Raw genomic sequence first — 13136 nt, forward strand, 5'->3', positions numbered from 1 at the left:
TGAACCACATATGGAGGGGTAGGCTAGCTGCAAGTTTGGACCGCTTCTTAAAAGGAGTTTCTGACCAATTTAAAGTTTTCTCATTGAAATAATTGTACTTGATTGAGGTCATATTTTTTCTCCTGTTAAACTACTTAATGGCATTTTTGTTATATCAGTACATTTATTTTAGCATATTCAATATGGTACGAAAGAAAACATTTTTATAATTACTGATAAAATATCACAGTTTTTATAAAGCTATATGGATAATACTTGGTAGTATCTTGATACAGAGTGTAAGCTGTAAAACTGCACTTGAAAGAATGAGAAATCAGAGTTAACATTCTTAGACTTTTAATTGAAGCGACATCGGTGACCATTGACTGGAAAAATATACTGTAGAGAAACTACTTAGGTTTTTCATTTTTAAAATAAGATCTAAATTTCTTCATAAACATTCCAGATAACAAATGAGGAGTATGCATGTATAGTCTTATAGAAACATCTGTAGCAATATTTGTTCTGTAAAACTGCTTTTTTTAAATGTCAGTGGAGGACTACACTGTTAACATACACATGCCTTTGAGAATGGTAGAATTGATTAAATAATCTGTGAAAGACTACTAGAGAAACTTCTTATTTTAAGTGTCTTTTGAAAATGGTGGAAGGTACAATGCTAGTGCTGCTGCAGGCAGATGTGTCCTGTCCCTGTCTTGTAGTCTTGTCGTTGTCCCGTCCCCCCATCTACCCCTCACCCTTGCCCAGTATGGGAGTTTGAGCCACTTTCTTAAAAATCTAAGTTGCATTTAGTAATTGTAAAACAGGTGTGCACAAGGAAAATATAATTTTCTGATGGAAACTTTGCATAGCCAAGGCATCCAAGTATTTAGAGTAATTTTTCTGGAAGAGTTAGAAGCTTCTGGAATTATTTGTGGTTCTCTCTCTAGACTCTCGCTCTCATAAGCACCGTAACTAAAACACTAATTTTGGGTATACTACACTTCTATTATGTTTTAAATTAAACTGTGGTCATAGATGCTAGTTGGAACCCAGCTGACTAATCCAATGCTCTTTACAGCCCATTTTTCTTTCCATTTGATACTCGTCAAATGCTGTTTTATGTAACTGCCTTTGATCGTGATCGAGCCATGCAAAGACTACTGGATACTAATCCAGAAATCAACCAGTCAGATTCTCAGGATAGCAGAGTGGCACCGCGACTGGACAGGAAAAAAGTAGGTATATCGTGTTTAAAAATTGAATGAACGATCTGTTTATTTTCATTTTGTCTCTAAGAATATCACTGTAAGCAAGACTTCGGGCTTCCATAGCAGATGGATGAAGGGGAGGCTGGGGAGGCTTGTTTTTGTTCAAGAGCCCTGAGTTGAAAGCGCAGTGTCTTCTAGGTGGCTGCCACGAGGTGGCGGAAGGGACTAGAGTAAGCTACACTGGTTCCTTTTGGGATTGGAGTCCTTACATAATTTTTGAAACTATACTCCAAGAATGAACCTTAAGTTTTAGGTTACATCAGTGATATTTGCATATATTAGCTTGTAAAGCTCTATTTTGGTTTGTGAAATACTTCAGAATAATTCAAGCAATAGCATTTAGACCCTGAAGTGTTACCTGAATAAATGAAAACATTGTCCTTGTGTTCTGGGAGAGTATTAAACCTCCTGTCACAACACGATAAAACTCAGCTGTGACTGTTTTAAATTTGTCTTGGGTGACTGCCTTGACTCTGGAGAGATGGTATATTAACCTACAATATGCTGTAGAGTGTGGAACTTGAGTACCTCTGGGGAAAAAAGACAGACAGACTCCAGTTCAACTAGAATACAGCTTCTAACATGGAAGAACACCAGTGCTGTTCTGGGGTGGGGTGGGGGGAGTTGTTGATTGTCTTTTGGGTGTGGTGGTTTGGGGGTTTTTTTGGTTTTTTTTTTTTTCTAAGCATGCTACTTGCCCTAGTAGGGAATCTGCAGGGTCAGGGTATAAGATTATTCCTTTAGGCTGCTGGATTTTGGCATCTTTATTCTGTTTTCTTCTCCATGCATTAGTTTGAGGTATGTAACGTCACATGACAACACCTCTCTGTGATGTTATAGTCTTAGTGCTAGGTTCTTGGCAAGAGTTAGTACCTGTTAGCTATTCTGATACGTATGTAAGGCATTGGTTTTTCATTTTATATCAAACACTCGAATTCCAGTCAATTTTCATACAGAAGCAAGAATTATTTTATCGAAGTATAACCTTTATAAATTGTTGAACTGTGGAACTATTAGCATGGGGTGGAAAAACTTGCATAACTAATATTTTTCCTGTTGTAACTGCCTTGGGAGCTGGAACTTACAGACATAAATTCACTACTTAAAACTTCTCTAATGTACAGCGCACTGTGAACAGAGATGAGCTGCTGAAACAGGCAGAATCTGTGATGCAGGATCTAGGCAGTTCAAGAGCCATGTTGGAAATCCAGTATGAGAATGAAGTAAGTAATATCAACGTAGTCTAACTTAACCCCTTTTTACTGAAGATTAATACAAAAAAAGCACTACAACTTTCATAGAATGACTTGGTTAGACTCTTGGTCCTTCCCATTGCTGGTGTCACAAGATTTTATCTGTTAATTATCCCTAATCCACTTGATTGATTTTTAGTTCCTAGGAGAAACTTTCTGATCTATTAAGTTTCATAATCAGTCTTACTCTGCAGAGCATGTTTTTTTCTAACTCTAAGCAAACAGCTGTGTTCTTATGATCACTGGGTAAATACATTTATGATACTATTATCCCCTCTCATGTATTTTCTCCGAGCTGTCTCAGTCACATTGTAAATGTTGGCATAGTTAGGCGCTCTAGGTGCTTTTTGCAATGCAATCATCTTTATAGCCAATAATGTCCTGTATTTCTCAGACTAAGTAAAGATTTTGATACTCAGACAGACCTAATGGACTTATTTATTTCTCATTTCCTCTCTTCTCTCTGCACCTTCCCTCCTCCTGAAGGTTGGCACAGGCCTAGGGCCCACGCTAGAGTTCTATGCACTTGTATCTCAGGAACTACAGAGAGCAGACTTAGGCCTTTGGAGGGGAGAAGAAGTGACTTTAGCCAATCCAAAAGGTAAGTGTTTTACTGCCTAAACTATCAGTATTGATCTAATACTAAGTTGATTTTAAGTTGACTTTAATTACATGAATGGCTTTGATTGAAAAAGCACCTCAGTTTGTGGTCAGATAATATGTCACAGGATAGCATGTGTGATTATGTTTGGGTTTTTCATAAGAAGCTTTAGGTTATGGATATCTGGTAGCCACTTACAGACTTGTCTGGAATGAAACTAGTGGTGTTTGCATTCAACTTTTTTCTTTTTTTCTCCTCTCCTTCCCTCTTTCTTCCTCAACAGGAAGCCAGGAAGGTACCAAGTACATCCATAACCTTCAAGGCCTTTTTGCACTTCCCTTTGGTAGAACAGCCAAGCCAGCTCACATTGCAAAAGTTAAAATGAAGTTCCGCTTTCTGGGAAAACTAATGGCCAAGGCAATCATGGATTTTAGACTGGTGAGGATAAAATGGAAAATGGGGTTCTGAAGGCTTAAATGAAAACTCTAGGTCTGACTGTGTTGGAGGAAAAATAGCATTAAGAGTTGCATGGAATGGTTTTCAGCTCTAGCAGCTTGGGGGCAGGGTGGTGGTGGGAGATGCAGTTGGGCTTTTGAGGGGGAAAGGGTAGTGTATGTTGCAGGTGTTTACAGTGGCTGTGAGACTGTAGTGAAAAAAGGAAAAGCCATTGCCTACCATGTGTTGCAGTCACCTTTCAAGATCACTTTGGGACGACTATTCCAGCTGGGAGCTTGTTGATTGTTCTAATGTGTAGGCTCTAGACAGTCAGTTGTGTTTCTCAACTGAATTTCTCTGGTAAAAACGCCCAGAAATGGTGGTTCAGTGTGTGCCAGAACTATGGATTAATAATCCATAATAGTAAATGGTATTCTAGATCTAGTCAAGAGATAACTAGCAGAAGGTATCGTTTTGGAAGACAACTCAGTGCTAAACAAAATTTGGATTTCCAGGTGGATCTTCCTCTCGGACTTCCTTTTTATAAATGGATGTTGCGACAGGAAACTTCGTTGACGTTGCATGACTTATTCAGTATTGATCCAGTAGTAGCCAAATCAATATATCACCTTGAAGATCTTGTAAGACAAAAGAAAAGACTTGAACAGGACAAAACACAGGTGAGAAATTAACTCTAAGCATGGAGGAGTCCATCTTCACGCATGTTTGGATTTTATGGATTTTAGCCATAATTGAGAGTGTATGATAGTGCTTAACACTGGTAATAGTGATAATGACTTCATTCTAATAAAACTATTAAATGACTAGTAATTATAAGAGTCGCTGTACTGTACACTCTAATGTTAGAAACTTGTTATGGGCTGCTTCTGTGTGATTAAACCCAGGCTAGAAATGGCTGAAACTGCCACATGTTTGCCTAACAACTTCTCTTTTTGGGTTAGTCTTTTCAAAGTGAAAAATTTCAATATCTGGGGGAGTGTGGGGTGTGAAATCTCTCCTTGATTTTTTGAACATTCAGAAGGCTTGGCTGTTTTTATTAGTTGGTCTAGTAAAATCTTTAGGCTTTGTAAGGAGTGTCTTTTGTAGAGTGGGGTTTTTTTCCTTCCCTCTCTGAAAGCTGTATGCAGAAGTGGTGTAAACTGTCCTCTCATGTGAGCATACAGGTTCTTTTATAGATACAGAAAAGTCTTAATTTTCAAGGTTATCTGCTCTTGGCTAAAAATAGTAGCATTCACTGTTGCAAAAGGTCTTTTGGCATGCATGCTCCTAGCATCCAATGTTAGTAGATGGCAGGTGGTAATAACCTAACTTTTACTACATCTGCTTTGTTACTAGTGAAGTTACTGCAAGCTTGTGGGCCTTTGTTCCTCTTCACCTCCCTGCCTCACTCTCTCTCCTTTGTTACTGCTTTTAATTTCCCAACAAGAATTTGAAAAACCTGAAACCTGCTGGATGAAAGCTGAAAAATGTCAGTATGAATGCCATTAATTATTTGAAGGAAAAAACATAGCCTAAGAGCATTAGCATATTACACATCATCTGCTCTGGCAATAGTTTTTTCTAAATAAATAACATGCAAGAAGTTAAAGTAATTCCAAAATTGCTAGAAAAATGTTCTTCTGTGATCTCTCATGGTTATCCATTATAGTTTATTTTGCTTGGTTTACTGTTACGTGTGGAAAAAGAGAAGGAAAGCAAGGAATACAGTAGTAGTATTAATAGTAATTTTATAGAAATGTTTACTTAGTCAAAGCTGCTTTTGAAGTCATAACTTTGGGATAAGGTAATGCGAATGAATTGTTCTCACTGGTTTTCACTTCTGATTTTTCAGACCAAAGAAAGTCTACAGTATGCATTGGAGGCTCTGACTATGAATGGCTGCTCAGTGGAAGATCTGGGGCTGGACTTCACACTTCCTGGGTTTCCTAATATAGAACTGAAAAAAGGGGGAAAAGATACACCAGTCACCATCCACAACTTAGAGGAGTATCTCAGAGTACGTACAAGCAAAGCTAGAACTAAAACTTTCTTTGTTCTTCCTCACCTTGCTCCCAGATAGTTTGTTTCCATATATGTTTCAGTTCATTCTTGTGAACTGGGCACAGCAGTAACTTTTCTAATAATTGCTTCTGTTCTGTGTAGTTTATTACAGAAAAACTGTTTGAATCCTAATCAGCACACCTGAGTTAAATTTTATAGTACAAAACAGGTTTATACATAATGAAGTTGTCAGAAGTATGGCTTTTGGGATAAATGGTGTTGTAGTAAGTGGAGTAATCTGAGCTGTGGAATTTCAGAATCTTTTAACACACTCCCACATTGAGTATGTTAATTAGTTTGCTGTAGTGATTTATCACCCACACTTCAGTGCGCTTTGAACTCCTGTAATAATAATGAATTTTTTTGGAGTAAATATAACTTTGGAGTAAATATATTTCTTAATAACTTAAGAAAATATCAGTGGCGAGTCAAAACCCCTAAAAAAACACAAACAAAACCCTAAACTATTAAAGTAAGGAACAGAATGAAATGGTGCTATAAGTTGACAGTACCCTCATATTGATTTATTCCTATGTCAGAAGATACATAAAACCTAGGAAAACAAAAGGGTGATACTGCTGAACAAAGATAGGAAACTCTTCTGCTTAAGAAGTGTTAAAGGGGACTAGGTTAGAAACAGCCTGGAAAAGAGATGAGGAAAGGAAGGAAGAATGCAATATTATGACATGAAGTTATGAGTGGGCTGGAGGTAAGAATGATTGATGGCATCATGAAAAAGAAACATCATGAAAAAGATGACATCAAGAAAAAGGAACATTATTCCTGTTCCTAAATAATGCATTTTTGGGCAGGGTAGTCTGCCAGTTTCACTGGGAGGACTGCTAAAATTTTCAAGCACTGATAAGAAACATACCTGATGTTTTGGTAGAAACAACTCAGTAAGGGATATACAAGTTCCTGGATATCAACTGAGAACTTTGCAAAGTTACTCTGCAATTCTTACAGGTGGACACTGAGCAGTGGCTGTTCATCTTCCAGATTCAAGCTGTTATGCACATACCCAGTTCTTATATCTTTATTTGTTGAAAGCAAATTCTGTGGCACAAGAATCTCTGAAAATTAAACATATTTGGACATAAAGCTGTTTGCAGACTTACAGATGGGCAATACCAACAACCACAGCTTGTTAGAAACAACATTTGCAGTCTCTGTTTACAGAGAAAAGCTGAGCAAGGTTGCTTTCAGGTCTGACTGTTCTACAGTTTGCAGTCAGTTTGGTTTTGGGTTTGTGGGTTTTATTTCCCCCCCCCCCCCCCTCTTCTGGGTATCCTATGTCAGGTATCTGATATTCTGGGAAAGGCTTGCAGACATCTCTGCTGTCCTGTAGTTGTCCTGTTTGCAGGCATTGTAAAGGAAAAGCAGATAACTATGGAAAGCTTGTTTTCTGCTTCTTTCTAAACAACTTTTCAGACTAGAAGTGATGTCTGGGACTAATCTCTTTAAAGGATACCTGTACAATTTTTCTGTCTGTGTCTTTATGTTCCTGCCTTATAGAGAGGACTTTAAACAAGGTCCCAGTGATTAGCATTACAGAGTTGATGTTAAGGAAATGAAAAAGACTTCAGAGAGAAAATACGTGTCCTCTATCACAAATATGATGAATTGCAGCTTAGAAACGGTATACTTCATTTATCAGCTAGCTTGTACAGCTCCCTGTGGGTCGGCTGCCCTGCTCTTGAAAATGTCATTTTCATTAAAACCTTGTGTGTGGATTACCATTAAAAGTAGTTTATAAAGCTAGAATATCCTACTGTTAATCCTTGTGCTGTTCTGCAGTCATGTCATTCCACCCTACACCTCCCTTTTTCTTTTTTTTTTGACCCTAAGAATGGTTCCAACAAGAGCTGTCTTTAACAGAAAGAATTATTTCAGCTCTTAGTGTACTGAAAGGCTTTCTTCCCTTTTTTCCCCTCTCCTCTTCTCCCCTGTACCGTGAAGAAAGAGGCCAACTTGTTTTTCTAGGCTTGTGGACAGCTACAGTGAGCATATGGTTAGGCTTCTGTAGAGTTTTTTCTGGCAGCTGTAGTCTTTGTGCAGTAGTGATCATTGCATGCTGCTTTTGCTCAAATGACTTTATCTCTTTTTTTTTTTTCCCCTCTCTTCCCTGCAGTTGGTGATATTCTGGGCACTAAATGAAGGTGTTGCCAGACAGTTTGACTCGTTCCGAGATGGATTTGAATCAGTCTTCCCCCTCAGTCATCTTCAGTACTTCTATCCCGAGGAGGTTGGTCAACCTGTTTCTACTGACGCTTGTATACTGATACTTTCACATACGTGTCCGTGTGGACAGTCTGAAGCTGGGAGCGCGCGGATGCGGTGCAGCCTGGCAGTCTGACATTTCTGATGTGCATTAGTAGAACTTGGTGTCCTTTAAATTGCATACTTAAATTTCTACATTTGCTGCTCGCTTATTTGATGCTTTAATTATGAACAGCCCCATTTACCTTAAAATTGAGTGTATGCAGCTTTTCTGACAAAAATGCTTCAGTTTATATATGCAGGCTCTCTGTTGGTATGGATACTATAATTTATTGCAGTACCTCTTCATAGCTGTAGATGTGGATGCTGCCTGGATGTTCTGTTAAAAGAGTCACATCTTCAACAAAGTTTTAGACAGTAAAAGGAGTTCCAGATGCAGGAGGGAAGAACAAGTGTTGTTGGTCTTGCCTTGTTCTCACCACCTACCAGATCAATTTCCTTGTAAAATTCTTTGTGTCTTTAAATGGCCTGAACTGAGACACAATTATGGTTGTCTGGAGTGGAGGAGAGAACGTTTTATTATGCTGCCTTTAGGGAGTTTATTTGAAGACTGTACTTTGAAGGGTTTGTTTACCTTCATAAACTTACACCTTTGACTTCGTGAAGAAGTCCTACGGATGCTGTGAAGCAGTGTTAGCCATGCCTTTGTGTTAATCCTTTGTTCTTGGTGCTTTGCAATGTAAGAGTCTGGTAAGGCTGAGATCCCTAAGTGCTCACAGTGATTCTTCACCCCTCTCTTGGTACTACTTGCAAAGTGTACCAGCATCTTTCTGCAACAAATTTAAGGCTAGTAAAAATGGCAGATTGTTCTATTTTCTCCAGTGTTTTACCCAAACTTTTCTGTTTTGTTGTACATGTGATGCTGTTCTTCTGTCTTGTCATTTGGCATGGTTTAAGACTTGCTTCTGCTTGGAAATTTTAAAACATAGGCAGTAGTGCATTGCTCGCCTACTGACAGGGTTGGCCAAAATTAAGCCATAGGAATAGTGTGAGATAGGAGATATCCTTTCCTTAATAGGATATGCATGTGTGACCTCATGTGCTCTTGCTGCTGGCTGTCCAGCCATTTCAACCTTTTTATAAACCATTCCTAAACTGTTACAAAGAACTTGTAAAAATTCTTTTGTTCATGAACAGAACAGCTAGGTGTGTCAAACCTCTGGTTTTGAGTTTGAGGCTTTACAAGTCCTTGTGTATCCTGGCAGGATGTCTGTGAGAGCTTTTAATGTTTTGTCTGTAGCCTGTCATCTCTGCTTGCCCAAGTGCACAGAAAGAATAGGCAAAATAATATAAGTACAAAACTGCTATCTGACAGATCCATTTCTCTATAATGATTGATTTTTTTTTTTCTTTCAAAGAAGAGCTCAGAGCTCTAAAAAGCAAGTGTAAAGACTCTGTTCTTCCCATTCCCCAAGATGTCGCTAAAACTTGTGATATTTCCAAACAATTAAAGCATTTTTGGTTCTCCAGTGTAAATTGCTTATTTGGACGGTCTGTGTTCCAAGAGATACATTCAGCATCTCGGGTGGCAGTGGGTTGTATGCAGAGGTAGGTTCAGCGAGCGAGGCTGTCGCTGCCATGAAGCTATTGCATACAAAGAACTGGGGAGGATTGCCTGGGCTGACTGAAGTTGTGTTGCAGTAGGCCATTCCTGAGAGTCAGTAGGATGCTGTAATAGCAGTCAGTTCTACCTCAAGTTCTAAAGGGAAGAGTTTCTGTCCTTATTTTTTGAATTTTATAGTTGGAGCAGCTTTTGTGCGGCAGTAAGACGGACACTTGGGATGCCAAGACCTTAATGGAATGTTGCAGGCCAGATCACGGTTACACACATGACAGGTAACGTGGGGTTGGTCTTAGGGTGTGTGTTTTTTTAGTGGTGGGTTTTTTTTTTAGAAGGGCACTAGAAAGTTACGCATTTAAATAATCTTGCTATACTGTTATTCAAGTTAAAAGAATTATATGAAATTTGTTGGAAACTACTCATACTGCACTGAGTATGAATCTGATGCAATGATTTTTGACTATAAACAAAATAATAACTTGCTTTTTTCCCTCCTTAGCCGAGCAGTGAAGTATCTCTTTGAAATTCTCAGTAGCTTTGATAGTGAGCAGCAAAGACTGTTCCTTCAGTTTGTGACAGGAAGCCCCAGACTGCCTGTAGGAGGTAGGTTGCATTATATATTGCTGTATATGAAACCAGTATTAATGCATTTCAGAGCGAGTGGATAATTTCAGTACAAGAAAAAAATTACTTGCCTGTGTATTTTAGGGATTCCTTCTTGTTTGACCTTTCTAATTTCAGAAGTAGCAGGGTCAAATTCTCAAACTCTGTGTTGATCTCATGACAAGCCATTAAATTGACTCCAGGTTTAACTTATGTTACCACATAATCTACTGGAGAACAAAAAGTAGTTCAAAACTTGAAACAACATTGAAAACCTCTAATAGTGTTCCTTGGCTAGAGGTACACTAAGTTTTGACAACTAAAGGGTGTGTTGCTACCTGGAAACAATAATCTCTTTGTTTGCAAAGGAGACAATACCAGCATAGCTATAAATTTTAATTTCTCTCCCTTTTGAATTCAGAATTTAGATGAACTGCAATGAGGAAAACTGAGGAATTTGCTGTCTTTGCTAGGGACTGTTATAGAATTCACATTTTAATCACAGAACGGTTTGGGCTGGAAAAGGGACCTTAAAGACCATCCAGTTCCAACCCCCCTGCCATGGGCAGGGACACCTTCCACTAGACCAGGTTGCTCCAAGCCTCATCCAGCCTGGCCTTGGACACTCCCAGGGATGGGGCATCCACAGCTTCTCTGGGTAACCTGTTCCAGTGCTTCACCACCCTCTCCGGGAAGAATTTCTTCCTGATATCTAATCTAAACCTCCCCACTTTCAATTTAAACCCGTTACCCCTTGTCCTGTCACTACAGGCCCTAGTAAAAAGTCCCCCCCAGCTTTCTTGTAGGCCCCCTTCACCTTCCAGTACCTGCTGGAAGGTCTCCCCAGAGCCTTCTCCTCTTTTCCACTATTTTTTGGGGTTTGGGGTGGTTTTCTACAGAAAACTAATCTGCAGAAAGGATTTTAGGTGCTTTTTAGCTTGCTACATGACCTTATTAAGCCATATTCCAAACTTAACTGAGATTGAGGAGTGAGATGCATGCTTCTGTCACTGTTGGATGTCTGTAGTGCTACCTGTGAGTTTAAGAGGAACAGCCCTATTCTGATTGTCTTTTCTCATTAATAGGCTTTCGAAGTTTGAATCCTCCACTGACAATTGTACGCAAGACTTTTGAGTCTACAGAGAATCCAGATGATTTCTTGCCCTCAGTAATGACGTGTGTGAACTATCTCAAATTACCGGACTATTCAACTATTGAGATAATGCGTGAAAAACTCTTGATAGCTGCAAGAGAAGGGCAGCAGTCATTCCATCTTTCCTGATCACAATGAAAAATGCAATGTCTGCCTGTTACAGCAAAAGAGAAACTCATGATTTTTTTCTAAATAAGTCATCTGAGTCAAGGAAACGTGTTACGCCGCCTTGTTGTAGAAAAACGGCTTGCAGATTATAAACAAAGACACTTGGTTGATATTCATTAAAGGCCCCTATGGACTGAAAGTGATCAGGCCCTAAAAGTTGTTGTGACAAGGTTTCTTTAGCAAGTTCTTGTTTAAATTATCATTTATTTGATGAGTGAAGTTTTTAACTTGCTTTGCTGTGTGAAATTTAAAAAGGGATGTTTTTCCAGGCTGGAACAATAAATGTCGCTGTGCAGTTTAATACTGGGCTGTGTGTATCCATCTAGCTAAGTCTGAAGTTTTTCCTCCAAAGACAACTTTTGTACATAAGTACAGAAATTAAAATACACCATGTATTTGATGAATCTAGTTTAGTAGACTAGTTCTGTGTACCCTCACCTGCCTCTCATTTTACCCATCCTCATGTATTGTCTGACGTGCAATTCACTTGGTTCTTTTTGTGTGCAACTTTCAACAATTGTTATGTTTTGGTTAGGGTGGGCATTTAACTGCTCCATGCCTCTTTCTCTGATTAAGATAATTTAAATTTTACTGAAATCAAATATATATTGTCAATATAATTCAGCCTTTGTAACAAGGTAGAACCTTTCTTATAGCATAGTTTTACTGTAGTGTTAGGATATAATGGCAACAGCCTTTACCAGTCGATGCTCTAGAGCTGTTCACACAGTGATTCAGGCAGCAAAGGCCTCTTACTAGAGGCTGGGAAGAATTTTCTTACATGTAGTTCAAGTCCAACAGCTTGGGCTGGCCAGTGTGTATTGTGGTAAGGCCAGAGCATTTCGAATTGATGTAAAGTTTTTTAAAAGGCAAAATAGTTGTTTCATTCCCGGTTTGAGTAAACAGTTTTCTTGTTATTAATCTAAGTTCCTGGTTACTTTTGTAGTTGTTCTTTTTTTTTTTTTTCCCCCCCCTCCCCAGCGCTAGCTTGGAACAAACAGTTCAGCCTTTGTCTTTTGACACAGATAAAGCACCTGTAAGCAATGCTCTGTCCAACTGTTTTATGTGCTGATTTCTCAAATCTGCAATAATTTACTTCATCAGGTTAATGTTTTTACCTGAATATAAATAAAAAAGTTTGCTTCACCTTTTTGTTCATAGTTTTGTACTGTATGCATAAAGTTCAAATGTGTAAATTACTGTAATGCAAGTAAATCATCCTAAAATCTACATGGCTAACAGCCTGCAACTTGTGGATGACTTACTACTAAAACAAGACCTTTTTAAGACCTCCAACTCAGAGGGAAATTTTTTCTTTCTATGGGTTCAAAAAAAACGGGCAATTACAAATATTCCTGAGATGTACCTGCTATATAGTTCATCTCTATGGAAACGTGATAGTTACTTACTTTTATTCAACTTTGAGAAATCAAAATTCATTTCAGTGCTTAGAAATTGTTACATTTTGGCTAATCAGGCTAGTATTTCCCCTAAACTAACGATAACGTTTTCTTTTATCTAGCTGAAGAACTTGTACTTCCAGAATATGTATTTCAGTACATGTGATGGACATTCTTCCAGTGAACAGTCACAGAATTACATGTGGTTGCTCATACCAGTGCCACTGAAATGTAATGCAAATCTGTCATGAGCATGAGCAGAATGTGAAACCCTTGCACAAAGAACCTGATAACTGACCAGTTTCTACTACCGTATTAAAACTGAAAGAAGGCGCTTCACACTGTACGTATAACAATGGTAGTGCACAGTG

General features: G+C 38.6%; 1 protein-coding gene across 1 annotated transcript in view; it reads left to right on the forward strand.

The window, feature by feature from the left end:
* Positions 1-11666, forward strand: part of TRIP12 (thyroid hormone receptor interactor 12) — a 49537-nt gene extending 37871 nt beyond the window's left edge. The window contains 10 exon segments of the mRNA XM_010155864.1: positions 1061-1217; positions 2375-2473; positions 2990-3104; positions 3388-3542; positions 4055-4219; positions 5392-5556; positions 7732-7845; positions 9622-9716; positions 9941-10044; positions 11130-11666. Coding sequence (XP_010154166.1) covers positions 1061-1217; positions 2375-2473; positions 2990-3104; positions 3388-3542; positions 4055-4219; positions 5392-5556; positions 7732-7845; positions 9622-9716; positions 9941-10044; positions 11130-11326 — 1366 coding nt within the window. The 3' untranslated portion in view covers positions 11327-11666.
* Positions 11667-13136: the final 1470 nt, after the last annotated feature.

Source organism: Eurypyga helias, unplaced genomic scaffold, assembly GCF_000690775.1.
Source record: "Eurypyga helias isolate BGI_N326 unplaced genomic scaffold, ASM69077v1 scaffold29257, whole genome shotgun sequence".
In the NCBI taxonomy this organism is placed as follows: Eukaryota; Metazoa; Chordata; class Aves; order Eurypygiformes; family Eurypygidae; genus Eurypyga; species Eurypyga helias.